Source organism: Astyanax mexicanus, chromosome 22 (assembly GCF_023375975.1).
Source record: "Astyanax mexicanus isolate ESR-SI-001 chromosome 22, AstMex3_surface, whole genome shotgun sequence".
Classification (NCBI taxonomy): Eukaryota; Metazoa; Chordata; class Actinopteri; order Characiformes; family Acestrorhamphidae; genus Astyanax; species Astyanax mexicanus.
Genome location: NC_064429.1, coordinates 23,852,725 through 23,877,300, shown reverse-complemented (window position 1 = coordinate 23,877,300; position 24,576 = coordinate 23,852,725). Strand labels below are relative to the sequence as shown.

The window sequence follows — 24,576 nt, the reverse complement described above, 5'->3', positions numbered from 1 at the left end:
AGAATAGTTTTCTCAGCGTCTTGAAGGAGTTCCTGGAGGTGCTAAAGAATAGTAGCTGTTTTGCCTTCACATTGTGAAGCCCCAGCTCGTCCCAAAACACCATCTCAGTTGATCAGATTTAGGTTAGGGGATTTTGGAGGAAAAACAATTTTGTGTTGTTTACTAGGTAATTCCATATGTGTCCCTTTAATTGTTTTTAATATTTAGTATTAATTTATTACGGCTCCTCCTGGGCTCCGTAAAGTAATTTACAGTGTAAAAATGCATTGAATGAAAAGGCATGGGAAGGTTTTTAGCTGATCATCCGAGGCAGCAGGGGGAGTTAGAGGTTCCTCTTTTCTAAACGTCAGTTTTGATGTAAACACGTGAGGGTGAAGGAGACGCATGGGGCAGGGAAACATGGCTGCCTGCAGCAGAGTGCCCTTGCAGCGGCTGCTGTCCGCCCGCTCCCCGCGGCTGACCTGCAGCAGGCATGTCCAGGCGGAGACCGCTGCAGCGGCGGCAGCAGCACCGGTATACCCGCCGGTTTTACCGTCCCGCACCGCGAAGAGTAAGTCCGCTAAGCGGCGGGTTCTGCTGGAGTTCTACGGGCAGCTAAAGGAAGCGGAGCCGCGGGAGAAGATCCGAGCGCTGACCCGCATCCCCCACATGAAGTACGTGGTCTACCCGCAGACGTTCGCTCTGGGCGCGGACCGGTGGTATCAGCACTTCACCAAAACCGCGTATCTACCTGGACTTCCAGAGAGACTGGCGGTGAACGCTGACCCGGGTCAGGAGCTGAAGTCTGGGGTAGATGACTCCACACTGTCCGAGCTGAGCTCCGCGGTGCGCAGTGCTCTCCTGCAGGAGAACTGGTACATGGAGAAAGGCAGGACTTTCATTCACAAGCAGCAGAAAAAGTTTACTCTGCCTTTTATAACCAATATAGTGTCTGCTCTTGTCAACTCGCTGGCCAGCAAAAACCCTGTTCTTTCTCTGTCCAGCTTAGGTAAGATAACTATCTGCGCTGTATCCAGTTCCTCTATTTTTTTGTACAGTAGTCATACAGTAAATAGCTTTAATAACTGTGTAATGTAATATAGAGGCCCTTTTCCGCAACTTAGGAAAAAGGTCCCCGCCCCCAAATCAAAACTATGAAATGCATAAGTCATAATTGTAAGATAGTAAGTATAATTATGAAATGCTAAGTCATAACTGTAAGATAGTAAGTCATAATTATGAGATGCTAGGTCATAATTATGGGTTACTAAGTATATGGGTATTATCTGATAATTATGAATCACACAATTACAACTTAGTATCTCATAAATGCAAAAGTGCAATTAAGTACAAGGGCTCTATCAAAGTGTCTTGAGTAGAAGTTGATGGGTTCTTTAAGCACCACACCTAAGTGAAATTATTATAAAGTATTTCAAAAGTATTAAACTCAAGGAAAATATGTAGGGAAGTAACTGTGTAAATAGAAGAAAAAAATACCTACTTCAGAAAATACAGGTAAAGTATTTTCTTACTCAACTACAGTAGTGAAATAGTTCTACTTTGTAACTATACATCTCTAAAATATACCTAATTATATACTGTAAGAAGTACTCACTATATTTTAAGCAACAATGTGCCTTCACTTACACTACACATTTTGGCTTATTCCCTAAACTTTTTTTTTTTTTTTTTTTTTAAACATTGTACCTAGCCTAGCTAGCTTAGTCAGTCTACACATATCAATTTAATAAAAAAAAAGGCCAGAATGTCCCAGTATCTCTTCTCCTATACCAGAATAGACAGCTGGGTTTAAATACAATTATCAACAAACAATTTTGGAGGAATCACTGCTCACCTGTAGTTAGGGCTACAACGATTAGTCGATATAATGGACAATGTCGATTATTTAAATTTCATTGTCGACTAATCGTTCATTTGTAACAGTGCTGCATAACACAAAGTGCAGGGGACAGAAGTGCAGTGGGAGATTAATGGGGCAAATGGCTCACTTACACAGGTTACACTTAACTTAGTCTGTGTCTCCAAAAGTGCCCATAGAGAACTGATTACATATTTACTCACTAAACATCAGTCTTTTCTATGTTCAAACAACATCTAGACAATTAAATGCCTTTTTATATCTCATGTTCAGCTGTTTCTATTGGTTTTAGAGATCGAGGACATGGCAGAAATAATCCTTAACTAATCGACTAATCAAAAAAATAGTTGTCAGTAGGGCTGGGGCGACGCATCGACATAATCGACGTCATCGATTACAAAAATACATCGATTTGCATAACGTGCGTCGGCGCGTCGTAAACATGGCGGCGCCTGTGGAGAGCATTAGAGGTTAGATCGGGCCCAAAAATTCCAACTGGCTGTTTTCGGGCTGTTTTAATGAGCGAAATATGATCAGAATTATGTTAATTAACACGGTAACATAGAAGCATAGAACTATTATTTAATTAAAATGATTTTTAAGAACAGCTAAACACAGTTCTGCAAGTCAAACGCGGAGGAGTTCACGTGCGAGAGAGAGAGAGAGAGAGAGAGAGAGAGAGAGATTTGCTTGTTCTACTCACAGGTAAAGGTTCTCTTTGATCTCCTCGTGCTCATATTCTAGTCCCATTCATAATTCTGCAGCTCCCTCAGTGTTTTCTGCCGTATTTTGCGGCTAGCGCGAGCGCTTACAACTGACACCGCGGACCGCGAGGTGCTGCCGCGTTTGTGCCGAATCCGACTCTCTGCTGAATCTGACTCCCGCTTCGCGGACAGAATCGGCACAACACCCCCGCTGTAGAACTGCGGTAGTGAAAACAGCGCTTATAAATAAATTAGTTTAGTTTCACTTTCAGTTTTCGTTATTTTTTTTAAAATAAAAATATAATTAAAAAACAGACGCCTACATCTCGGACTATTTTCTGGAGCCCGGGTCGGATTTACGGGCGGGCCTCGGGTCATGTCGGGTTCGGGCAGAGAATCTAAGCTCTAGAGAGCTTGGACTCCGGAGAGCAATCTCCAGCTACAAAAAAACGCCAGCGGGCATCTAAAGTTTGGGAGCATTTCACGCAAAAGGGCAACAATGTGGTCCTCTGCCATACGTGCAAAAGGAGCACTTGAAGCGCAAACATCCAGGAGCACTATGTCAACAGAGTCACACAGTAAGTTACCGTTTACATCAGGGTCTCCGCGGGTGTCCTTAAAAAGACTGTCTACCAAAGGTTTTAAACCTGCCACAGGCAGAAATTATACATTTTTGGTTTATATTTGTGCATGGCATTTCGCAGTTTCCAGAAACAGTAGCATTATTCATAAGTTCAGGTGTTTAGCTAAGCTAGCTGCCTTAAGTTATTTTAGCTAGCGCCGTCGGCGCTGCGGTGTCACACCGTTTTCTGTCACCGTCGGAATTTTGTGACCAGTGCTCACGGTTATGAGCGTTCATTGGCAAAACGGAAGCTTTCTATACCTACACCTTACCCTCAGCCCTAAACTGAACCGTTTTGGCCAGTCGGGGTAAACATTAGAAACGAACACGTTTCGAATCGGCCAGTGCACCGGTCTGCTGAGAACTACTTGCCAGTGGTCACAAAATCTAGCGGTCACAGAAAACAGTGCAACACACGGTTGTGGTGTATGGGAGCTTATCCATTTTTAGCGTTATAGATCTAAACAACGTGCTGTACATGTAAGTGATTATAAGTGTGGGGTTTGGTTTAGTAGGCTTGTGTTGTTGTTGTTGTTGTTATTATATATAAATATAGTAATTTATCGTTTGCTTTAAAACGTAAAATAATTATTTAAATATGTTTCTCAATGAATAGATTAGTCGACTAATCGAAAAAAATAATCGTTAGAATAATCGTTTAAAAAATAATCGTTAGGGACAGCCCTAGTTGTCAGATTAGTTGACTATCAAAATAATCATTAGTTGTAGCCCTACCTGAAGGACTCATTCCCCTATGGTCAGTTACCACATACTGGTAAAAAAGTCATCGTAACATCACATTAGTTTCAGGTAATGATATAATCATAACAGTGGTGGTGAGAATAATGAAAGTTATGATATTGTTTAATGGTAATATCATCCCTGCTAATAGCCTCACACTCATAACAGTGGATATCGAATCTGTGTGTTGTAGATTTTGATCCTCAGGTCAACTTTTACTGGGTGAATGGAGAAAGAACTATTCCAAGAGGGCACAGGAGGGGTAGAGTTGAACCTCAGAGGTTCCAAATTGATGACCAACCTCACAGCCAGATTAGAATCCCACAGCAGCTAGCTGAGGTACGTCATTCTCAAAAGAGTTTTCTAGATCTGTCTTTATTAAAGCCTTGCAAACTCAATCATTGTAATAATTTTTTTATCAAATGTATCCCAACAGTTTGTGCCACTTGACTCTCAAATATCTGCTGAAGTCCCAGTCATTCATCTTGCTCCAGATCGGCTCCCTGTGTTCAGAAGACAGTATGACAACAACGTTTACACAGGTTTGTAAAGCCTTCTGTGATCTTCGTTCTAATTAATCACATCCAGCTTTACACTCTCTGTAACCAGTGATATTTCTTTGTTTTGTTTTAACTCAACATAGGTGCTAAACTGGAAGACCCATGCTGCTATGGTCACACACAGTTCCATATTGTCCCCGATAAGTTCCGCAGGGACAAGCTGAACAACAAAAACATTGCTGATCATACTGAGGTGTTCTTGAGAGCCAATGCTATTGCTAGTCTCTTTGCTTGGACAGGAGCACAAGCCATGTATCAAGGTGAGTTTTTTGTAGCCATTTAAGGCCAGTTTAATTACTATATAGTCATGGATGCTTATGGTTCTATTTCCAGTTCTGTAGACAATTTTGCCACCAAAATCTTTGCAGTAGAGAGCAGAGACAAATGTGCATACTTATTTGGTAGGCCCACCCCTTTTCCCAGACCTACCATCACAGACATCCTTCATTAATTTTATAGTACAGGCTAAAAGACCAGAAGAAAAGTGATTTTTTTTTTTGCTTCAACGGCAGAAGAGCAGTTTCATATTCATCAAATTAAAATTTACAGTTTTGTTTTGTTTTTTTTTCTCCCCTAAGCTGAAGTAAAATTTCTATGATCCAATTTGATCCTCTAGCTCACATGTGTCAAACACAAGGCCCGCGGGCCAAATGTGGCCCGCCACGTCTTTTTATGTGGCCCGCGAGAGCTTGTAAGATCTTAGTGTCTATAATAAATAGGTCAGAAGCGTTCTTTGACCAAAAAATACATTTCCCACAATGCTTGTCGATTGTATTACCAGCAAAGTTACGGCTTTCTCCCACTACACGGCAGTGTAGTCATTGATGTGTAACTTCGCGGGTGGAATTGGAATGTTTATCCCATAATATCCAGAAAAAGAAAAGTTGATGCAGACGGACGGCTGTGCTTCAAGGCGAAAGACCGGTATGCCTTTTGTGTTACGAAGAGTGTTACTGACCAAAATAAACGCTTTTTAGGAGAGATATAAGTTCTGTGTAAATATTTATAAGACAATAGCTGACAAAATCTGTTTTAATGACGTTAATAAACATCACTGTGACAGCGCTAGTCGCAGTTTCACCGCAGCAAAGTACGAGGACGTGAATCACTTATCTAACCAGCCTTTACTGATTTCTGCCCTCAATAACCCTTTCAATAACCTCCAATAGCCTTTAATAGTCTTCAGTAGCCTTCAACAGTCTAACCTTGCTGCCGTGGTGTGTCCACTAAACTCCGTAGTTATAAACATCCTGAGGTTAGCAGCGCGCTAACTGACCTGTTTTTAATGTAATCCCAGCAGTGACTCATGCTCTAAACGGCTGCTGTTAGCTGATTGGGCTGAAAGATGAACTGTAGAGAGCTGTATTATTCGGTTACAAAAATCTTTATTTCATACACAGAAGAACTTAAAAATTTTAAAAACGCTCCAGACTGGCTGAGCTGAGCCCTGTAGCCCGTGGCTGGGCTGTAGCTCTGACTCAGTAAAGACTGCGGACTTGTGGTGCTGCTGCTGCAGCTCCCACTAGTGGTTGGATGAGGAACTGCTAAATCTGAGGAAATGCTATGTTCTTAACAGCTCACAATTTTTGATTTTATATTTATTAAGCCTTATTTCAGTTAATAATTTCAAAGTTAATATAACTTGATGTCATTTCTATTCACTTGAATAGTTTGGTTCTTGATTGATGGAGTTTTTGGATTTCATGACATGACAAATTAAAAGGATTTATGTTAATAGAGCAACAAGCAAACATTTTTTCCATGCAACTGTAATATTTGATTGAATAAATAATATATTGAGAGTTATTTAACATTAAGGAGTAATTACATTCATTTACATATATTACATTTGGTTACATTTTATTACATTTATAAGTTACATCTGGCCCTCGGAGGACAGCCAATATGCCAATGTGGCCCTCGGCCAAAATGAGTTTGACACCCCTGCTCTAGCTGCTGCATGAGGGTTTAGCATCCACTGATGCTGATTGAAAAAAAGGAAAAATAATACTTTAAACTCTATTTGGGGTCAGGCCAGGCTAGAGAATGAACTGAGAGACAATATCAACACATCACATTGTTTTCTGCACCAGGTTTTATAATCATACATCCAAGCAAATAACCATTTAGGAACCTTTTAAAGACTGTGAGGTAATAGGCTTTAAAGGGCTTTAAATAGCCTAATTTATTCTTAGATTAGTTTGTGCTTGGTATATTTGTGTGGATTTATGTACCATAATATTTTTTACATGAATGTTTTTAGGATGAAACTGATTTGTCAGAAAATGTCCAAGCACGCCGTCAAATTATTGGACTGAGTTATGTATGGTACAATAATTGCTACCCCTTGTGTTTCAAAATATACCACAATTGGAATACCGTGTGTTCTCATATCCCAGTATATATATATCTATATACACCTCACACAAATAAGAGATTCAAAAGTGTTTTTTTCTGTGGCATTCCTCAACAAGCCCATAGTTAGAGTTGTTTGGAAGATGGATAGAGATAAATACAAGGCATTCCTGGAAGAAGACCTGTTGGATGCTGCAAAAAACTTGAGACTGGGAAGGAAATTCACCTTCCAGCAAGACAATGACCCTCATCATACAGCCAGATCTACAGTAGAATGGTTTATTTTGGCAAGACGTAAAAATTGCTGTTTACAGACGATCTTCAGCCAACACGGCTGAATTTAAGCTATTTTTAAAATCCGAGCAGAAACGTTCTAACCATTAATATATACAATATAAACATTTAAACATTTTTATCCTATTTCAAAAGTGTTTTTTTTTCTGTGGCATGCCTGTAAAAAACTTTGGCACTCTGATCTAACTAATCATGGATGTCTTTTCTCTCCTGGTTCCATCTCAAGGTTTCTGGAGTGAGCAGGATGTCAGCAGGCCATTTGCTTCTCAGGCTGTCATCACTGATGGCCAGTACTTCTCCTTCTTCTGCTATCAGCTCAACACGCTGGCCTTGAGCTCGTTCTCCACTCCGGACAACCTGCGCAAGAACCTGTGCTGGGGCACGGAAAGCCTGCGCCTCTACGAGAAGGTCTCAGACGGAGACGTGGTCGGCTGGGATGACCGTGTTCTTAGGCTGCTTGTGCAATTTCTGCTTAACAAGCCACACAATTAACCAAGAGACATTGAAGTATGAAGCGGTTTAACTTTCACTGTTATCGTCAATAAATATCTTATATGCCACAGCTTGTTTCTGTTGTATTTATGTTTTATATAAGGTCATAAATATTAGTATAGGTTATGTATAGAACTCTTACAAAAAAATAAAACTGTTCTCATATCCCAGTAATAAAACTAAATCATTGGTATTTTAATTTGTAAATTAAAATTAAACCTTGCAGTGGCAAGTGTACAGTGCCTACTTAACCTATAAGAGACTCGTTTCTGAATTTTGATACCAAATAAAAATTTTTATCAGATAAACTGATAAGTAATAAGTGAGCAAATGCTTCATTTTTTTTCTTATTGTGGGAACATGACTAAATATTTTAAGGTACAAATCCTGATGTGTTCATAACTGGTATTTTAACATCATACTCAGGTAAGAAATAGTTATATGTAATGTTTAATTAAACCAATAGAATGGTTCAAATGGTTGAAACAGACCTGCAGAATAAAAAAAAGACACTTTTAAAAGTTAAAAAAGGAAATCTGCACTTCAACATTCTGTAAATGTTCTGGTCAGATGAATATACACAAATTCACAGACTGTCCTGTGATGTTACACTCATAATGTGCAGCATGTGCAAGTTAATGAACATAATGAGTTAAAATAAAGAACATAAAGTGCTGTAAGGAAATATCTTTTAAAAGATTTGTGACACATAATTTCACCATTAATTATTTTGTGTTAAATCCTTTTTTTCTGCAAGGCTTATTATATAATATTATGATATAATAAAAGGCATACTAAAATATTTCACTGTAAGATTTATTAAAAATCTAAAACATTTATTATATGCTTTGTTTGCATTTATTATTCAAACCATAACGGCATAAACCACAATATTTTCCATTATCTGCTTACTTTCTATAGCTTGGCGATATAAAATAGTATTGCAAAATAGTGAATTATGCAAATAAAGCTCATATAGGCACAGTTGTGATAGTATATTCAGAGTTTTTGTTGATTGATAGTGCCCGGAACTGCCTAAAAAACAATTGCAGAGAACTGTAATCTTTAAACCTTTAGATATATATTATTTCTGAATCTGCAGGCCATCTTTATTCTGTATGACATCACAGTCCAAAAACAAAACAGTAAAAAGTAAAATAGTCACTTGGAGTGTTTCTTTTGGTCCATTCAGCATAAAGTTTTGATTATGTAAATAGCAGTTCTGTGTTTAAATTATGTAGAAAAATAACTATACAAATTTTGATAATGTGTTTTTTTGGATAGCAACAGCAATTAAAGCACAAACACAGCTGGCACGTTTAGTGCAATCCTTAGACAAGCACAGCAAACAAAAGTACATACACCATTCAAGCATAACATTATCACCACCTCCTTGTTTCTACACTCCTTGTCCATTTTTTAAGCTCCAGTGAGCTTATAGAAGTATTCAGAGAAACAGAAGGACTATAGTCTTTAATTATAGAATTAAAAAGTGCTCCTATATGATCAGTGGAGCTGAAAAAAATGAATAATAGGTGTAGAATCAAGGAATTTGTCATAAAAGTATGACTGGTGTATACATATACAGCTCTGGAAAAAATAAAATAGATAACTTCGGTTTCTGAATCAGTTTATCTGATTTTGCTGTTTATAGGTTTATGTTTGAGTAAAATGAACATGGTTGTTTTATTCTAAAAAACTACAGACAACATTTCTCATAAATTCCAAACAAATAATATAATATTCATAAATCTTTAAAAGTTAAGAGTCAGAATTTAGTGGAATAACCCTGGTTTTTAATCACATTTTTCATGCCTCTTGGCATGTTCTCCTCCACCAGTCTTACACACTGCTTTTGGATAAGTTTATGCAACTCCTGGTGTAAAAATTCAAGCAGTTCAACTTGGTTTGATGGCTTGTGATCATCCATCTTCCTCTTGATTATATTCCAGAGGTTTTCAATTTTGTAAAATAAAAAAGTAATCATTTTAAGTGGTCTCTTATTTTTTTCCAAAGCTGTATATGAAGTCTTATGCAAATATTTGTATTTTTTGATACTGTAAATGAAAATAAGTACACAGAACATTAACTCTAACCTAGAGTTCAGCCGATTTTAATACACAATTAAAATGTATTATGTAGTAGTTATTTCAGTGATTAAGTAGAAATAGTAAAATCTGTTTACATTTTGCATAAGACTATATATAGGAACACAAATACAAAATAATATTTATGTAATCGCCATCACATAATAATCTTGTATCTCCAAAATGGCAACTTTACAGGAGGCGGACATCCTGCTTAACTTTCAGTGGAAGTCAATTTAATATGCTTTTATTCATTATAGTCTTTTTAAAGCATTTGCATTGGTCCAGAATAGTGCAAAACAGTGCAAATGGACATACAAGGTTTCTTTCTGTTCGCGATAAGTTTTACAAACACATTTGTACTTATGTGTGCATATGTACACACATTCACATTTTACACAATATATATCATAATAATATTGCTGTTATTTATGAGATTTGAGCAAACATGCTGTGTTATGGTATTTTTCAAAATATTTACTGAGAATCACTTTTCTGACTTCAGCACCGAATAAGAGGCTTCGATGTCATTCCAATCACAGCAAGTTTACTGAACTAGTCAGCAGGGCTCTCACTGTTCCACTCTCCTGTGTCTGGTGCTGCTTCCTCCATCTGTGCCATTGCTCTCATCCTGCGTCCTGAAATCACAAAGCACAGGTCACAAACACTCAGTGTTATTACTCTTGTATTAGGAAGTCACACTCAACTATTATCCATAAAGTATGGTATTAACAGTTTAATAATTCCTAGGAGAAAATGCATAATTTATTTAGAAGTTTCTATTAAGCATACATCTTAAAAATGAACTGTAAAACTGCAACAAATGTTCAAATAAAACCATCAGAAAATCAAGACTACTCACAGTTTACTTGTCTGTTCAGACTGCGGCCCATTCTCTGCAGAAATACAAATGCTGGTTATTAAGCAGTATCTCTTTACATTTTATCCTTTTCCTTGTTTTTTTTTCTGCATTGTTGGTTAATACAAAATCATCCAAATTATGAAGAAAAACATATGTAATTATATAATAAACAAAAAAGTGTTAAACCAGAATTTGTTTTATATTTTAGATTCTTTAAAGTTGTCAGTCAGCTTTATGAGGTAGAGTCACCTGGAATGGCTTTCAGTTAACAGCTGTGCCTCATCAAGAGTTAATTACTTGACCTTTTTGAGAGCATCAGTTGTGAAGTTGTGAAGAGGTAGAGTTGGTATACACTAAATAGCCCTATTTTAGTAATGTTCTAAACCATATTATTATGGCAAGAATTACTCAACTAAATAAAGAAAAATACTTTAAGAAATGAAGGTCAGTTAATCCGAAAAATTTCAAGAACAGTCGAAAAGACCGTCCTGGGAGCAACCCAGGAAAGTAAGATTATGAGTTACCAGCCTCAGTAATTTTACAGTACCCCAGATAAGAGCACCTTAATGCTTTACAGAGTATTTTGGTTTGTTTAACACTTTTAAATTTACTACATAATTCCTTATGTGTTCCCTCATAGTCTGTAAGTCAGTATTCATTTATAATGTAGAAAAATGATCTGCTGACCAACCTGTGCTCTTTTTCTATCAAACTTAATTTTTTTAATGTTTATATATTCATGTAGGAGCTTAATAATGGATGTCAAAATGGAAAATGCCAGTGCCATTACTTTAAATAGCAGCTTTTAGCTTTATTTTATAATTGTTCACTAAGTCTACTTAAAACAGTATTGTGTGAAAATTTCTTTACACACTTTACACATGCATTTCCTGGACAAGCTGTGAGAAAAAAAAAACATTATTGAGAGTAAAATAAGCATGTGGACTGTCACTTTAGAGTAATATTATAGGATTTTACATAAAAATGACTTTACTAAAGATACATTGTGCAGTTAGCACTATGTAGCGATGACAGAACTGCTAGTTTACAGGTCAGTGGAGCATCACATTGATTTTGAAGCAGTTAAAAATGCTACATAATGCTGCTTTAAACAACTTTTATGCTAGAGTAGTTATTATAGTGTTTGATCCCATATTACCTGTTGTTTCGGAATCCTGCTTGCGGCTGCGGCTCTGTCTCTCATACAGAAGAATGAGTGTGACGAGAACAACCACTTCAGCTGCTATAGCGAGGAAAGGTTTAAGAGGCTCTGTGAAGGACAGGACCTTCAGCTCCACATGGCCTTGGCTCGGGCCGATGTCGTACACTGCGCTGCAGAGATATTTACCGGCGTCTTCTTTAGTCAGGTTCATCACAGTCAGCTTGGTGACGTTTGTCTCGATGCAGAGTTTGTACTTTGATGTGTCAACAGTAGCGTTTATGAATTCCTGGGCAAAAGACACTGTATTAGAACCAATTTCATTGTGTCATCTTTAAAATATTAGACATATAGGGTACACTGATGCATTATGGGACATTAGATAATGCTGGACGTGTAATAGAATATCTTGTTGAAGTATCTCCTTTGCTCATTTTATTAGCTAGTATATACAGCTCTGGAGAAAATCAAGAGACCACCTATAAAGTTTCTTTGATTTTACCAAATTGAAAACCTATGGAATATAATCAAGAGAAAGTCACAAGCAATTACACCAAACTGAACTGCTTGAATTTTTACACCAGGAGTGGCATACAATTATCCAAAAGCAGTGTGTAAGACTGATGGAGAAGAACATGCCAAGATGCATAAAAACTGTGATTAAAAACTAGGGGGATTGCACCAAATATTGATTTCTGAACTCTTATAACTTTATGAATGTGAACTTGTTTTTGTTGCATTATTTGAGGTCTGAAAGCTCTGCATCTTTTTGGTTATTTCAGCCATTTCTCTTTTTCTTTTATTTGAAATGTGGGAGAAATGTTGTCTGTAGTTTATAGAACAACAATGTTCATTTTACTCAAACATATAACTATAAATAGCAAAATCAGAGAAACTGATTCAGATATATATATACACATTATATTGCCAAATGTAGGCTACTTGCTTACCAATCCTGTTTCTACTGTTTTTACAAACATTAGTGAAAGAATGGGTCACTCTCAGAAGCTCACTGAATTATTCCAGCATGTTAACGTGATTGAATATGTCACCTGTGCTACAAGTCCAGTCGTAAATATTAATAAATACTAATAAATATTCCACAGACAACTGTCAGTGATTTTTTTAACACAATGTAAGCTCCTACGAACTACAGAAACATGCTCTATGTAAAATAACAGAGAGGGATCAGCTGGATGTTGAGGAGCATAGTGCTGTGCAGAGGGCTCCAACTTTCTGCAGAGTCAGTCACTACAGACCTCCAAACTTCATGTAGCTTTAAATTAGCTCAAGAACAGTATAGAGCATAGAGTGCTTTATGGAACAGGATTCCATAGCTCAGCAGCTCCATACACCAAACACAAGACAGACCAGCAGATACTTCAGCAACATAGTGTATATATACCCAAACAATTTCCATGGGGAGAAGGAACATTTTGTAATGAATGAACATTTGAATGTTAAAGAAAAAAATGTTAAAAAAGAATTCTATGGTCTTTGGAAAGACTCTCGCAACTGTTACCTTTTCAGTACCGTTGACTTTGAACCATTCCCAGGTTTTTGGTCCATATTTGATCTCGCACTTCAGTACAACTGAATCCCCAATATAGCTCACAATGGGCTTGTCTGCTCCTTTAATAGCAGGAACTGTAATCAAATATAAGCACACAGAGTGTAAGCACATTTAATGGGAGGTGAAGCACACATGTTTTTGTTAAAATATCTACCTCTGGAAAGTGTGAATGTTAGCATAATATCAAATTCATTATTGGTAATTCCAATGTAGATAATATTCCCCAGTTTGGTAGCATGGCATTTTATACAAGACACTTAAAAAACAAATTACAGAGGTAATTGTGTCTTTAAGTGTCTTTTTTACATAATAAATCAATATCCCATTATCTCCTAAATGCCTCCATCACTAATAATACCCCCAACATTATAAGTGTGAAAACTAGCACATGCCTCCTCCAATACATGTCAAGTCAGGCACCTATTTTTTAATTGCTGCATATGTAGCAATACTGGCTAGTTTTACAGTGCGCTTGAAGGAAAGAGCAGCAACCCAGCTCTAACACATCAGCTAACAGATGCCTGTGTGTTGGCTGTTAGATGTGCGTGCCGTCTGGCCAACAAGAGAGAGCATTGCCAATTGGTCTCTCTCAGACTCTGGCTGCTGAAGTCATAGCATCACAAATTCGAATCCCGGATCACCCTGGTCGCCCTCAGCAGCCAGAGCCAGAGAGAGACTAATTGGCCATGCTCTTTCTGGCAAAGCTTATAATGCATATATGAACAAGTTGTAAAACCTTTTCTGAATGTGTTACAGAAGGGCAGTGTGTACTACATAGTGTATTGTCAGTCCCCGGTAGTTGTAATTTTGGAAAAACAAGGTAAAAAAGATTTTTTTTTGTTCACTTACCATTCAAAACAAATGTAGCTTGACGTACATTTTCCGAAAAACTGAAGACACATGAATAATTTCCTAAGTCTTCCATATTAAATCTGAAAATAAAACACATAAATAAAGTATTTTCACATCAATTTTCATTGCTTACAAATCCCACCCATAATTGGTTGATGGTTAATAGCTATAGCTAATTTTCAATAATGTTAATGAAATCAATGTAAATATTAATGTTCAACATATTAACTGTTCATGTTAAAAATATTAAATTGTCTAATGTTGATTTATTGATCAGGTTATACAAATAGTTTTTTAATAACTATTAATAGCTATAAATAAAGTTTTATTTTCTGTTCATTCAATACGTACTGGTAACAATATCTCAATACAGGGGTTATCCTTCAATATGATTCAATATGTCACAATATATCCCATTTTAGACCAAAATAACTGTCATAGTATAAAATATTCTCCCATTTTTTGAATGTCTAAGTTAAAGATAAGTTTCCTGTTAACCCACAATTAGAACAGTGGGATCTAACAAAAGAGTACAGCATGCAACAAATATACTATTATTTAATTCTTTCAGACCTTGCATCCGTTACAATGGATATCATGAATGAATTTTTGTGTGTGTTTTATTGCACAGAACCTAATTGAGGCATTTTGTCCATCAGTATAGATCATGAACCAGCCTATGAAAAACATTAAAAGCCAATGGAAAAAATAGCTTAGCCCTATCCACTGATGGGTGTGATAGCACTACAGAGCCAAAGAAACAAGGTAAACACTCATTTTTACAGATTTTTTGTGATTAAGAATTGATTTTTTAAATCATGTTTACGGATTATTTATGAAATAAAAAAGGTCAGTTCCAAATACAAAATAAAAATGTTAAACTAATTAAAACTAGTTAAAGCAATTTAATCTTTTAGTTAAATTGATTACATTTTTATAAAAAAATTATATTAGGATATTGGTTTGTCAGCATTACAGAGAAAAAACAGCTTATATTCTTATATATTTTTGATATCTAAAACCAAATTCAGGTTTGAAAGGGTTAAAATCGATAAAGTATTGCTAAACAAAATTATCACAATATGTTAATATATATCTATATTTTCTTACATACTCACGTGCCACTAAAGATGTACTTTCCATCAGTATTGTTGACAGCTTGTTGTGAGCTTTCAATTGCAGCACCATTCTTTTTCCAGTAGCCGGAAATGTTTGGGGGTTTGTTTGGTACGTTGGTTGTTTCACATGAAAACACTTTTGTTTGGGGTTCCAGGATCTCAATCTTTTCAATGACTTCACTTTGACCTGTGTGAATTAAAAGAATTTCAGAATTTCAGATATTTTGTATCACTTCCTGTAGTAAAAGCAAATGACGCATCATCCTCTGATTGACACATTTTCAGATACAGAGCTTTTAGACTTCAAATAATGCAAAGAAAACAAGTTCATATTCATAAGATTTAATAGTTTAAAAATCAGTATTTGGTGGAATAACCCTAGTTTTAATTACAGTTTTCATGCATGTTGGCATGTTCTCCTCCACCAGGCTTACACTCCACCAGGCTTACACACTGCTTTTGGATAACTTTAAGCCAAACATTCAAGCAGTTCAGCTTGGTTTGATGGCTTGTGATCATCCATCTTCCTCTTGATTATATTTCAGAGTTGTTTTTTTATTTGGTAATATCAAAGAAACTCATCATTTTTAGATGGTCTCTTATTTTTATCCAGAGCTGTATTACTTGAAATGATGCATGATGTCCTCCATGACATGTTTATAGCATGTTTGTCAATATCAGAATACTTTCGAATCAGATACTTATTCGAAAAAACGTAGATGTTGAAATTTGATTTCACTTTGACATAAAATAGTTTCTTAAAGTATTTTTTTCTTAGTTGTGTAGTTCTTGGCATAATATGAATTAGCTTATTATTCAAATAGAGCTATTCACTGTATATCAACTCTACCTCTTCACAACTTTACAACTGATGCTCTCAAACACATTAAGAGACAATACATTCAAATAATTAACTCTTTCCTCAGCTAAATACGAAGAGAATATGAGGAAGAGAAATTAAGTGAAATTAATATTAATAATTGCTGAACATGCAGCATAAAGTGTCTTCAGTCCCTTTAGAAAATAAAGCAGTATGACCGTTGTTAAGGTTGTAATCACTGTGGTCACTGATGTCAGAGTATGTACATTCTTAAAGTGGCGGGGTTACCCAAAGAAGACAGGTGAAATAGGATACATTTTAAATATTGAAGCACATCTTCAAAAGTTTAGTAATTTATGATTTTTTTTTTTTTTTTTTACAAATAAAATGTGATATTTATCCACTCTAAAGAATCATTCAGATTAACCAGGCAGCACAGTGTGGCAAGACATGGAAAAAGTCCAGTCTCTACATTAAAGAAAAGTTCACAAAATGTACAAAAAACATTTTAAAGTAAAGGTTAGCATTACTCTTCAGAGTAAATTGTGAAAAAAAATATTTTTATTCGATGTTTGTCAGAAATTTAAAGAACTACCACTAAAGAAGGCCATCGTTGCCATATGAACACATGGAGTTTAAAGAGTTTAAGAGAACATTTATTACTCTGGACTAAGTAGAATAAAGAAGAAAAACGTGATAAGCTCAGTATATCTTACCAGATATTACAGCTTTGTGTACATCCTCAGTCAGCGAGGAGTTGATGGAGACTTAACAAAGAACAAATAATAAAGAACATCAGGGAAGGGGCATACTATTATGGCAGATCTTTATATACTGTGCATTGTCACTTCCTTCCTTTCTGAACCACATGCTGATGTGAAAGCGCACAAAGGATCAAGTATCAGAGAGAAGTGTGCACTCTTTCTGCGTTTAGAATGCAGCTTAAGTCATGTATGAAGCTCACAATCTAAACTAAGAGGCTGCGTTTCTACTTTCTGCTATTAAACACATATAAAAACTCTATAGAAGCAATATAGAGGCCTTACATTATTCACAAGGTCATAGCATCATGCTGTACAGAGGTCAAACAAGGTTAAAAAACTGAATCTGCTGTATCTCTATGTGTGGTTAAATGACTATTAGCACATGATTATGTTATGTACAATATTAAACCTCTAAAATAAATTGAATATAACATCAGAACAGGCCTAAAAAGGCCTTAACTGCTCTTAACTGCACACAGAACCAAAATATAGAAACATAAATTCTACATATGTAGTAATATCATCTATTTACCTGTGTTGGCTCCTTGCCAGAACAACAAAATAAGGAAGAAATGCATAGTCTTTGTGTGAGAACCCAACATGGTTCTTCAGTAGCTCCTCTGCATTTGTCCGGAATGAGGCATCTCTCTCAGTGTTGCCTCATCAGATGCAGCAGCAGCAGCAGCAGTACCCTCCTCCTCCTCCTCCTCCTGCTCCTCCTCCTCCTCCTCTCGCCCCTCCCCTCGGTTTCTCCTGCAGCCATGGTGACTCTGCAGCAGTGGGACCTGCTTGTTGTGTCCATGTTCTAAATGAATCATGAGGATGGAGCAGCTGCAGCAGCAGCTCTGCCTGTATCAAATGATCCCACGGCCAGTGCAGTCACGTAGGCATGGGTTTACCAGGCCAGACTTCAGCATTCGAGGAGAATTGTGACACAGAAAATGCCAGAAATCATAATTATAATTGATTAAAAAAAGTAATCAAATATACTGTATACTGTATTTGGGATGTCTACAGTGAATCCAGTCAGTAGGCCTTAGGGCTGTGTAGTGGCAAGATCTTACACAGACGATACGATATGTATCATGATGTTATTGCTTTAAGCAAGATGATATATTGCAAAGCTCATAATATAAATAGTATAAAAATACACCATCCTATGCATAAACTCAGAAGGTGTGAAGAAGAAGGTGTGTTTACTTTTTTTATTTAGTGGTGTCAATCGATTACATGAAAAGAATCTGATTAATCACAACAATATTACAATATATGTGATGAATTGTGATTAATCCTGATTAATCTCATATGTTCTTCCTATGATTTAAGTATTTAATAAAGCACATGTAAATGTAAACAAAAAAATATAATATATATCACTGGATAAATTAAAATGTACGTATATTAGTTGTAAAACAAATATCACACACCACTGTATGCATACACTTGGAGTAAAAAAAAAGTTGTGTTTTTATTAGTGGTGTCAATCGATTATATATATATAAAAAAACTGATTAATCGCAACAATTTTCTGTGATTAACTGTGAATAATTGTGATTGATCTCACATGTTCTTCTTGTGATTTTAGTATTTAAGAAAACATGTAAATGTAAACAAAAGAATAAAAAAATATTTATATTAATTGTAAAAAAATATATATCAATCAGAACAATAATCTGTGATTGATTATAATTTAAAATCATGATTAAAATCATTTAAACACTGTTTTTTCCTGCAGTTTTGGGAGGAAGATATTAAATTATCTTAATTAATTTAATTATCTTAAATAATTGTGTAATGTAGTAAGCCTGGCAAACAGGCACACTTTATTTACTTTATTCACGTTTTTCTTTACATCTTAGTGTGATTTGATGTTTTTTTTATATAATCAGAATCTTTTCATGTGCTGAGTAAATGTTTAACTGAGAGCTTGAGGAAAAGAAACCTGCTGAATGACTAGGAGCAGCAGCTCTATGCATGCATGTCTGTGTGTGTATGTGTGTGTGTATGTGTGTGAGAGAGAGAATTGTATTGAGTGTAACTTTGAGTATGAGATTTAATCCATATTTCAGAATAAATAAAAAAAATGCATGAAATACATTATAGTTTTCAGATAAATTGCATGTGTTAGTGCATTAATGTGGACAGCACTACTTTTAATGCAGTCAGAACAATGAGATCTGAGCACATTACAGAAGAATAACACTGCTGTTTAGTGGGAGGGGTTTAAACCACTGACACCAACTTCAATCAATATTGTTTGATTATTGATTGATTTTATGCGTGTGAAGAGAGGAAGGATGGGGTGGGGAGAGAGAGAGAGAGAGAGAGAGAAAGAGAGAGAGAAAGAGAGAGAGAGGGTGAAAGGGAGAGAGATGTCGAATCATTAAAAACAGGAAACTGAGGCTTTTCAGGGAAACGCCTTTTTCTTTTTGTTTCATTTTGCTGTGAGAAAATTCATGACACAGATCATCTGCACAGAACACATAGATGAACATAAAGCTGATGGACTGATCGAACTTAAATAAGTACATTATTTCCACAGTAAATAAGATTATAATTACAGCCAGAAAAAGGTTAAAAGCAATGGATACAATAATGTTTTTTTAAATAATTTTGCTGACGGGTTATTATTAAGTCAATACATAACTTTTGTCAGTGGCTGCTTTAGATGTGTTACTAACATAAGAGGGTATTATTGCTATATTTTTTTCCACGTATACATGCAAACATGGTAGTACCAAAGTCCCCCAGCAGAGGCACCAGTTACAGATGGTTGACATCTACCTAGGTTGTACTCAGTCAGTGGCGCACCTGTGTTTTTAAATGCCAAAAGAGCAATAAGTCAGAAATCTATCTATCATGGGTGTGCCATATCATATCGTGTGCAATAATATTGGTAACATTTTTCAATATCGTGAACAATATTTTACGCTGAAATATCGTGACATATCAACCACCCCTAATTATCCATCAAGGTACTATTTTTTTTTTTTGCTGTTTTATGCTCATTTTCCATTATATATCTACTAGATACAGATTATATCTGTCCAGTATAATTTATTTTACTTTAATCCTGGATATATGGAGATATATGGAGTTATAAGTATCAATTTTCATTTTGTTACAGTGCCAATAGTATTGTTATCGCGAAAATACCATGGAATATCGTGATATTATTTTTGGGCCATATCACCCACCCCATACTATCTACCTATCCATCCATCTATCCATCCATCCATCCATCCATGCAGACTGTGTCCTCCAACTATTGTTCTTTTTTATATTTAAAAATTTCCTCTTTCATTTTTTTTCTTTTTTCCTTTTAGATTTTTTTTATCAACTTTTTTTCCATAGATTCCAATTTATGTGCAGCCCCACACATCCCGTTCTTTTCTTTTGCCTAAGAAAGTCACCAGCTACCCAGTACTTCCTCATAGTAGATCAACATAACAAGCTTTAGTCCACAGCCATACTGACTTCACTCACTCCTCCATGCATTGTTTTTTTATCCCCTCATTCTTCTCATGGACTCCCATTCATTTTTAACAACACCTTTCATTCCCAAAACCACAACTCAGTAACATCTCTTTGGCCATCATCAACTCTTTTACACGATTGTAGCCACTTAGCAACACCATAGCAACCACCAGGAGTACTGTGTAAATGATTAATCAATCCCTTATCAACAGCATAGCAACCCCTTAGCAACCACCCTGTAAACTATCTATTCATTCATCTATCCATCCATCTATTTTAAAAATATTTTTAATTTCACTATTTAAATTATTATTGATTTGCAAATACTTGCATTTCCATTAGGACTTTTATATCTACTTAATATTTATGTGCATTATAAAACAGGTTAAGCAGTAGTCTGTGCGTGATTTCTGACCACTAACAGCATCAAAATGAATATGTAAGATTTTTCTACTACATGGAAAGCCTCTGTTAGCCTCATGCAGACAGCAGGACAGTAATTCCAGCTTATGAAGCAGTTTGGCCACAATGTCCTCTCTTTTTTTGGCCACAGTCATTGTCAGAGTGTCCTTGGTGATGCAACCAGTCTGCACGCTTGTCCTGCTGAAAAGCCTCTCAGTGGATTTACTCAGACCAATCATGAGGCCGGGATGAGGTTTCATTCACCAAAAAAAAGAGAAAAGTCCTCAGGCCTTTTGTAGGATGACTCCTCAGTGAAGAATCATTGTGAGTTCACTGCTGAAGAGGAGAGACCTACCGGCAAAATGGCCCGAGATGGAATGTCAAGAGAGGAGTATGAAGAGTATCAGAAACAGCTGGTGGAGGAGAAGTAAGTACAGTATCTCACATTCCTCCATTGGCACAAACCTGGTGTGTATAAAAACGTATAGTACCATCCTAAATACTAATATGTCTATATAGCACACAACAACCATTCAATAGTGTAAAATATAGTGTAGAATATAGTATAGATGTATACTATAACTAGAAACTCTAGTTTTCTCAGTCAGGATGTATTAAATATACAATTCTTTACAAGAATCTTATTCCCCAAAGAAACTTTTAATAATTACTCTCTAAATAAATTATTTTTAAATGAATGTTGTAACTTCAAGGAACATTACAGCAATTTAAAGAGTCTTCCCAAGTTGTAAACATTCTCATTCCAATCCAAGACTTCTTAAAAAAAAAAAGTGTTATTTTGAAGAATATACATATAATTTATTTATATAATTTATTTTCCTTTGCAAAAACAAGTCTAGACTTTGCTTCAAAGGATTTTATCAAAACTATTTCATTATCTGTGTAAGAATTATAGTAATTTTTTTATCAAGACTAACTTAAGTATGGATGACTTGAAGCATATTACATATACATCACATCATCTGTCAAACCTAGTGGATCTAGGCACCATTGTGGCACGGACATTTATAGGGACTGACTGGTGTTTATTGACGATATGATGGCTGACATAAGTACCAGGATTAACTGTAAAGTAAACAGAGCAATACTTGAGCTAAAAAAAAGAAGATTTACACACAAGTGTCTGCAGACTGACAGAAGGGGGCTGTAGTAATGTCCTGGTAAAGCATGTTAATTGAGGTAATTTAGCATGTGGAGATGTCCATAGGCTCTGGACTACATTTAAGCATTAACATATTTCTATATCAGAAATCAATATTTGGTGGAATAACTTGGGTTTTAATCACAGTTTTCATGCATCTTGGCCACCATCATGTTCTCCTCCACCAGTCTAACACATTGCTTTTGGATAACTTTATGTAACTCCTGATGCAAAAATTTAAGCAGTAGCAGCTTGGTTTGATGGCTGGGATCATCCATCTTCGTCTTGATTATATTCTAGAGGTTTTCTATTTGGTAAAATCAAAGAAATTCATAATTTTTAAGTGGCCTCCATATATATATATATATATATATATATATATATATATATATATATATATATATATATATATATATATAAATGCAAGCTTGCCTATTATGTACACATTATAAATTTTTATTCAAAGCAATGTGCAGCTGATAATTACCATCAGACTCTTTACTGTGAATGTCTAATAATAAGAATGCATGACTAGTATAGTATAGTATTCTTTCTTATTTTTCCTGCTCCTTCTTGATTAAAGGATGGAAAGAGATGCTGAGTTTGCAACAAAAAAAGCAGAAAGAGCTTGCCTGAGGTCATGTCTGAGAGACAAGTACAGAATTCCTAAGGTAAAATCTTTCACTTCATTATAAGGTGACTCACTCTCTCTGGCTCTTCATCCTCTACCCCACACAGTGCAGCACAGGATTAGCCACAGTTCACAGTAAGAGTGATTGTAGATCATGCAGGTAGCAGTAGTGCTATTTGTGAACTAGCCACGCAGTGCTGCTGCATCACGCCAAGAGATTAGAGCACAGAAACAGAATTAAGGGCTTTGGAAAGACCGTAGATGACTGAGAGCGTTCAGTCCATCTGTCTCGGCTGCGGAGGTTTAAAGCACCACTCAGCTTAATTCTGTACAAGCTGGTAAACCCATGCAGGTTGAAAGGGGGTCGAAGTTTAGGTTAGTACTCTGCTAACTTCATATACATTGTAAAAAATATACATATTCAAAATTTACTGTCAAATTTTGCCCAATTTCTACCAATTTTAAAAGGCTAATTAGCCAATGCCCATTCAAATACGGGTGAAGACGGGCACATCTGATACATGTGACACTTTTCAAAATGCGGCTGATGCGTTTTTTTGTTTCCATTTGTGGCGGTGCTTAATCAGGACATGCATAGAAAGCATCATTCAACATTGCTAACGCGTTAGCGATTATGGCAACCAGTCTTATGCAACACCGCTAACACTGTGTCAGCAGTGCTGGCGACTGGGCTCATCCAGTGTCACTGTGGTAGGTGCCCAGCCCAATTACTATTTCATTCCTAAACCTTTAATTCAGTGATATTGATAAATGTATCAAAAAAGATGCAGAGCTTTCAGACCTCAAATAATGCTAAGAAAACAAATTATTAACATATTCATAAACTTTTAAGAGTTCAGAAATAAATATTTGGTTGAATAATCCTGGTTTTTAATCAAAGGTTTTATGCATCTTGGCATGTTCTCCTCCACCAGTCTTACACACTGCTTTTGGATAATTTCATGCTACTCCTGGGCAGTAGATAAAGTTACTACTCCAACATAAACAGCATAAACTCTAATGTAATTTATTTAATATCCTTGATTTCAGACGAAACAGTAAATGAGCCAATGTGTCCTGATGCATTTATCAACATATCTAAATATCTATAACACTTATTTTGTTCCTAATCTAAATTTAATATTAGATAAATTAGATAAACATTCTAGAACGACCAAATGATCTGTCTTTTGATTTGTTTTCCTTGCTGTTTTGTAGAGTGAGCAGGATGAGATCATGATCCAGCAGGCTGGGGATGACATTGATGTGCCTGAGGAAATGGTGAAGATGGTGGACGGAGAAGCTCCAGAGGAAGAAGAAAAGCAGACCATACTGGAGCAAATGCAGAACATTCAAAACATGGACATGGATCAGATCAAAGAGAAAGCTCAGGCCACGCTGGTGGAGATGAAATCCAAAGCTGAGGAAAAGTGCACTGTAATGTAAAGAACCACGTTTAGACTACATGTTCTGAAAATGCCATAATAAGACTATAATAATTTGATACACATGTATATGTCACTACAGTTGTCAGCAGTCTATTGTTTATCTGTACACATAGTCTGTACATCACCTCAGTGCTCAGGACAGAGATTAAAAACTTTTGCACTAAAACTTGCCAGTATGACTGGTATTAGTACTGTGAGCTCAGAATACTACTGAACAGAAAACCTGTGTATATATGTGGGTGTGTACATTATGTACAGTATGAGTAAAATATGAGGTAATGTTCAGGTTTTAAGTTCTGTTTTTAAAATAAACCTTTTTGGTAAAGGATTTCTTGAGCATGAATACATTCTTAACTTCTTTGTAACAAATGTTTATCTTATATCATGAAAGTTTCTTGTATTTTATTTTTTACTCTCTGGGTTCCTTATATAACATTTATGTCAAATTTAATTAGTTGACTATTTGCTAACCTCTTGTTACCCCAATTATAATAACTTAAGTGACTGTTCTTGTAACTGAACCTTTAAGACTGATATATGTGAATGACCCCTGTCAAAACCCCGTCCAGGCTGAAACACTCCTTATAACTTCAGT

General features: G+C 35.9%; 3 protein-coding genes across 3 annotated transcripts; 2 read left to right on the top strand and 1 right to left on the bottom strand.

The window, feature by feature from the left end:
- Window positions 1–359: 359 nt before the first annotated feature.
- Window positions 360–7,696, top strand: mrps30 (mitochondrial ribosomal protein S30). Its single transcript, XM_007230024.4, has 5 exons — window positions 360–988; window positions 4,119–4,264; window positions 4,362–4,467; window positions 4,569–4,745; window positions 7,361–7,696. Exons 1-5 carry the CDS (start codon window positions 385–387, stop codon window positions 7,624–7,626), a joined length of 1,299 nt encoding a protein of 432 aa, XP_007230086.3. The 5' UTR covers window positions 360–384; the 3' UTR covers window positions 7,627–7,696.
- A 991-nt stretch (window positions 7,697–8,687) lies between these two features.
- On the bottom strand, window positions 8,688–17,534 carry emb (embigin). Its single transcript, XM_007230022.4, has 8 exons — window positions 17,394–17,534; window positions 16,814–16,864; window positions 15,278–15,464; window positions 14,157–14,239; window positions 13,257–13,381; window positions 11,735–12,023; window positions 10,576–10,609; window positions 8,688–10,351 (listed from the first exon to the last, which is right to left on the bottom strand). Exons 1-8 carry the CDS (start codon window positions 17,461–17,463, stop codon window positions 10,285–10,287), a joined length of 906 nt encoding a protein of 301 aa, XP_007230084.2. The 5' UTR covers window positions 17,464–17,534; the 3' UTR covers window positions 8,688–10,284.
- Window positions 17,535–20,720: 3,186 nt separating this feature from the next.
- On the top strand, window positions 20,721–24,309 carry cplx4b (complexin 4b). The gene is made up of 3 exons (XM_007230023.3): window positions 20,721–21,167; window positions 22,486–22,573; window positions 23,752–24,309. Exons 1-3 carry the CDS (start codon window positions 21,103–21,105, stop codon window positions 23,977–23,979), a joined length of 381 nt encoding a protein of 126 aa, XP_007230085.2. The 5' UTR covers window positions 20,721–21,102; the 3' UTR covers window positions 23,980–24,309.
- Window positions 24,310–24,576: the final 267 nt, after the last annotated feature.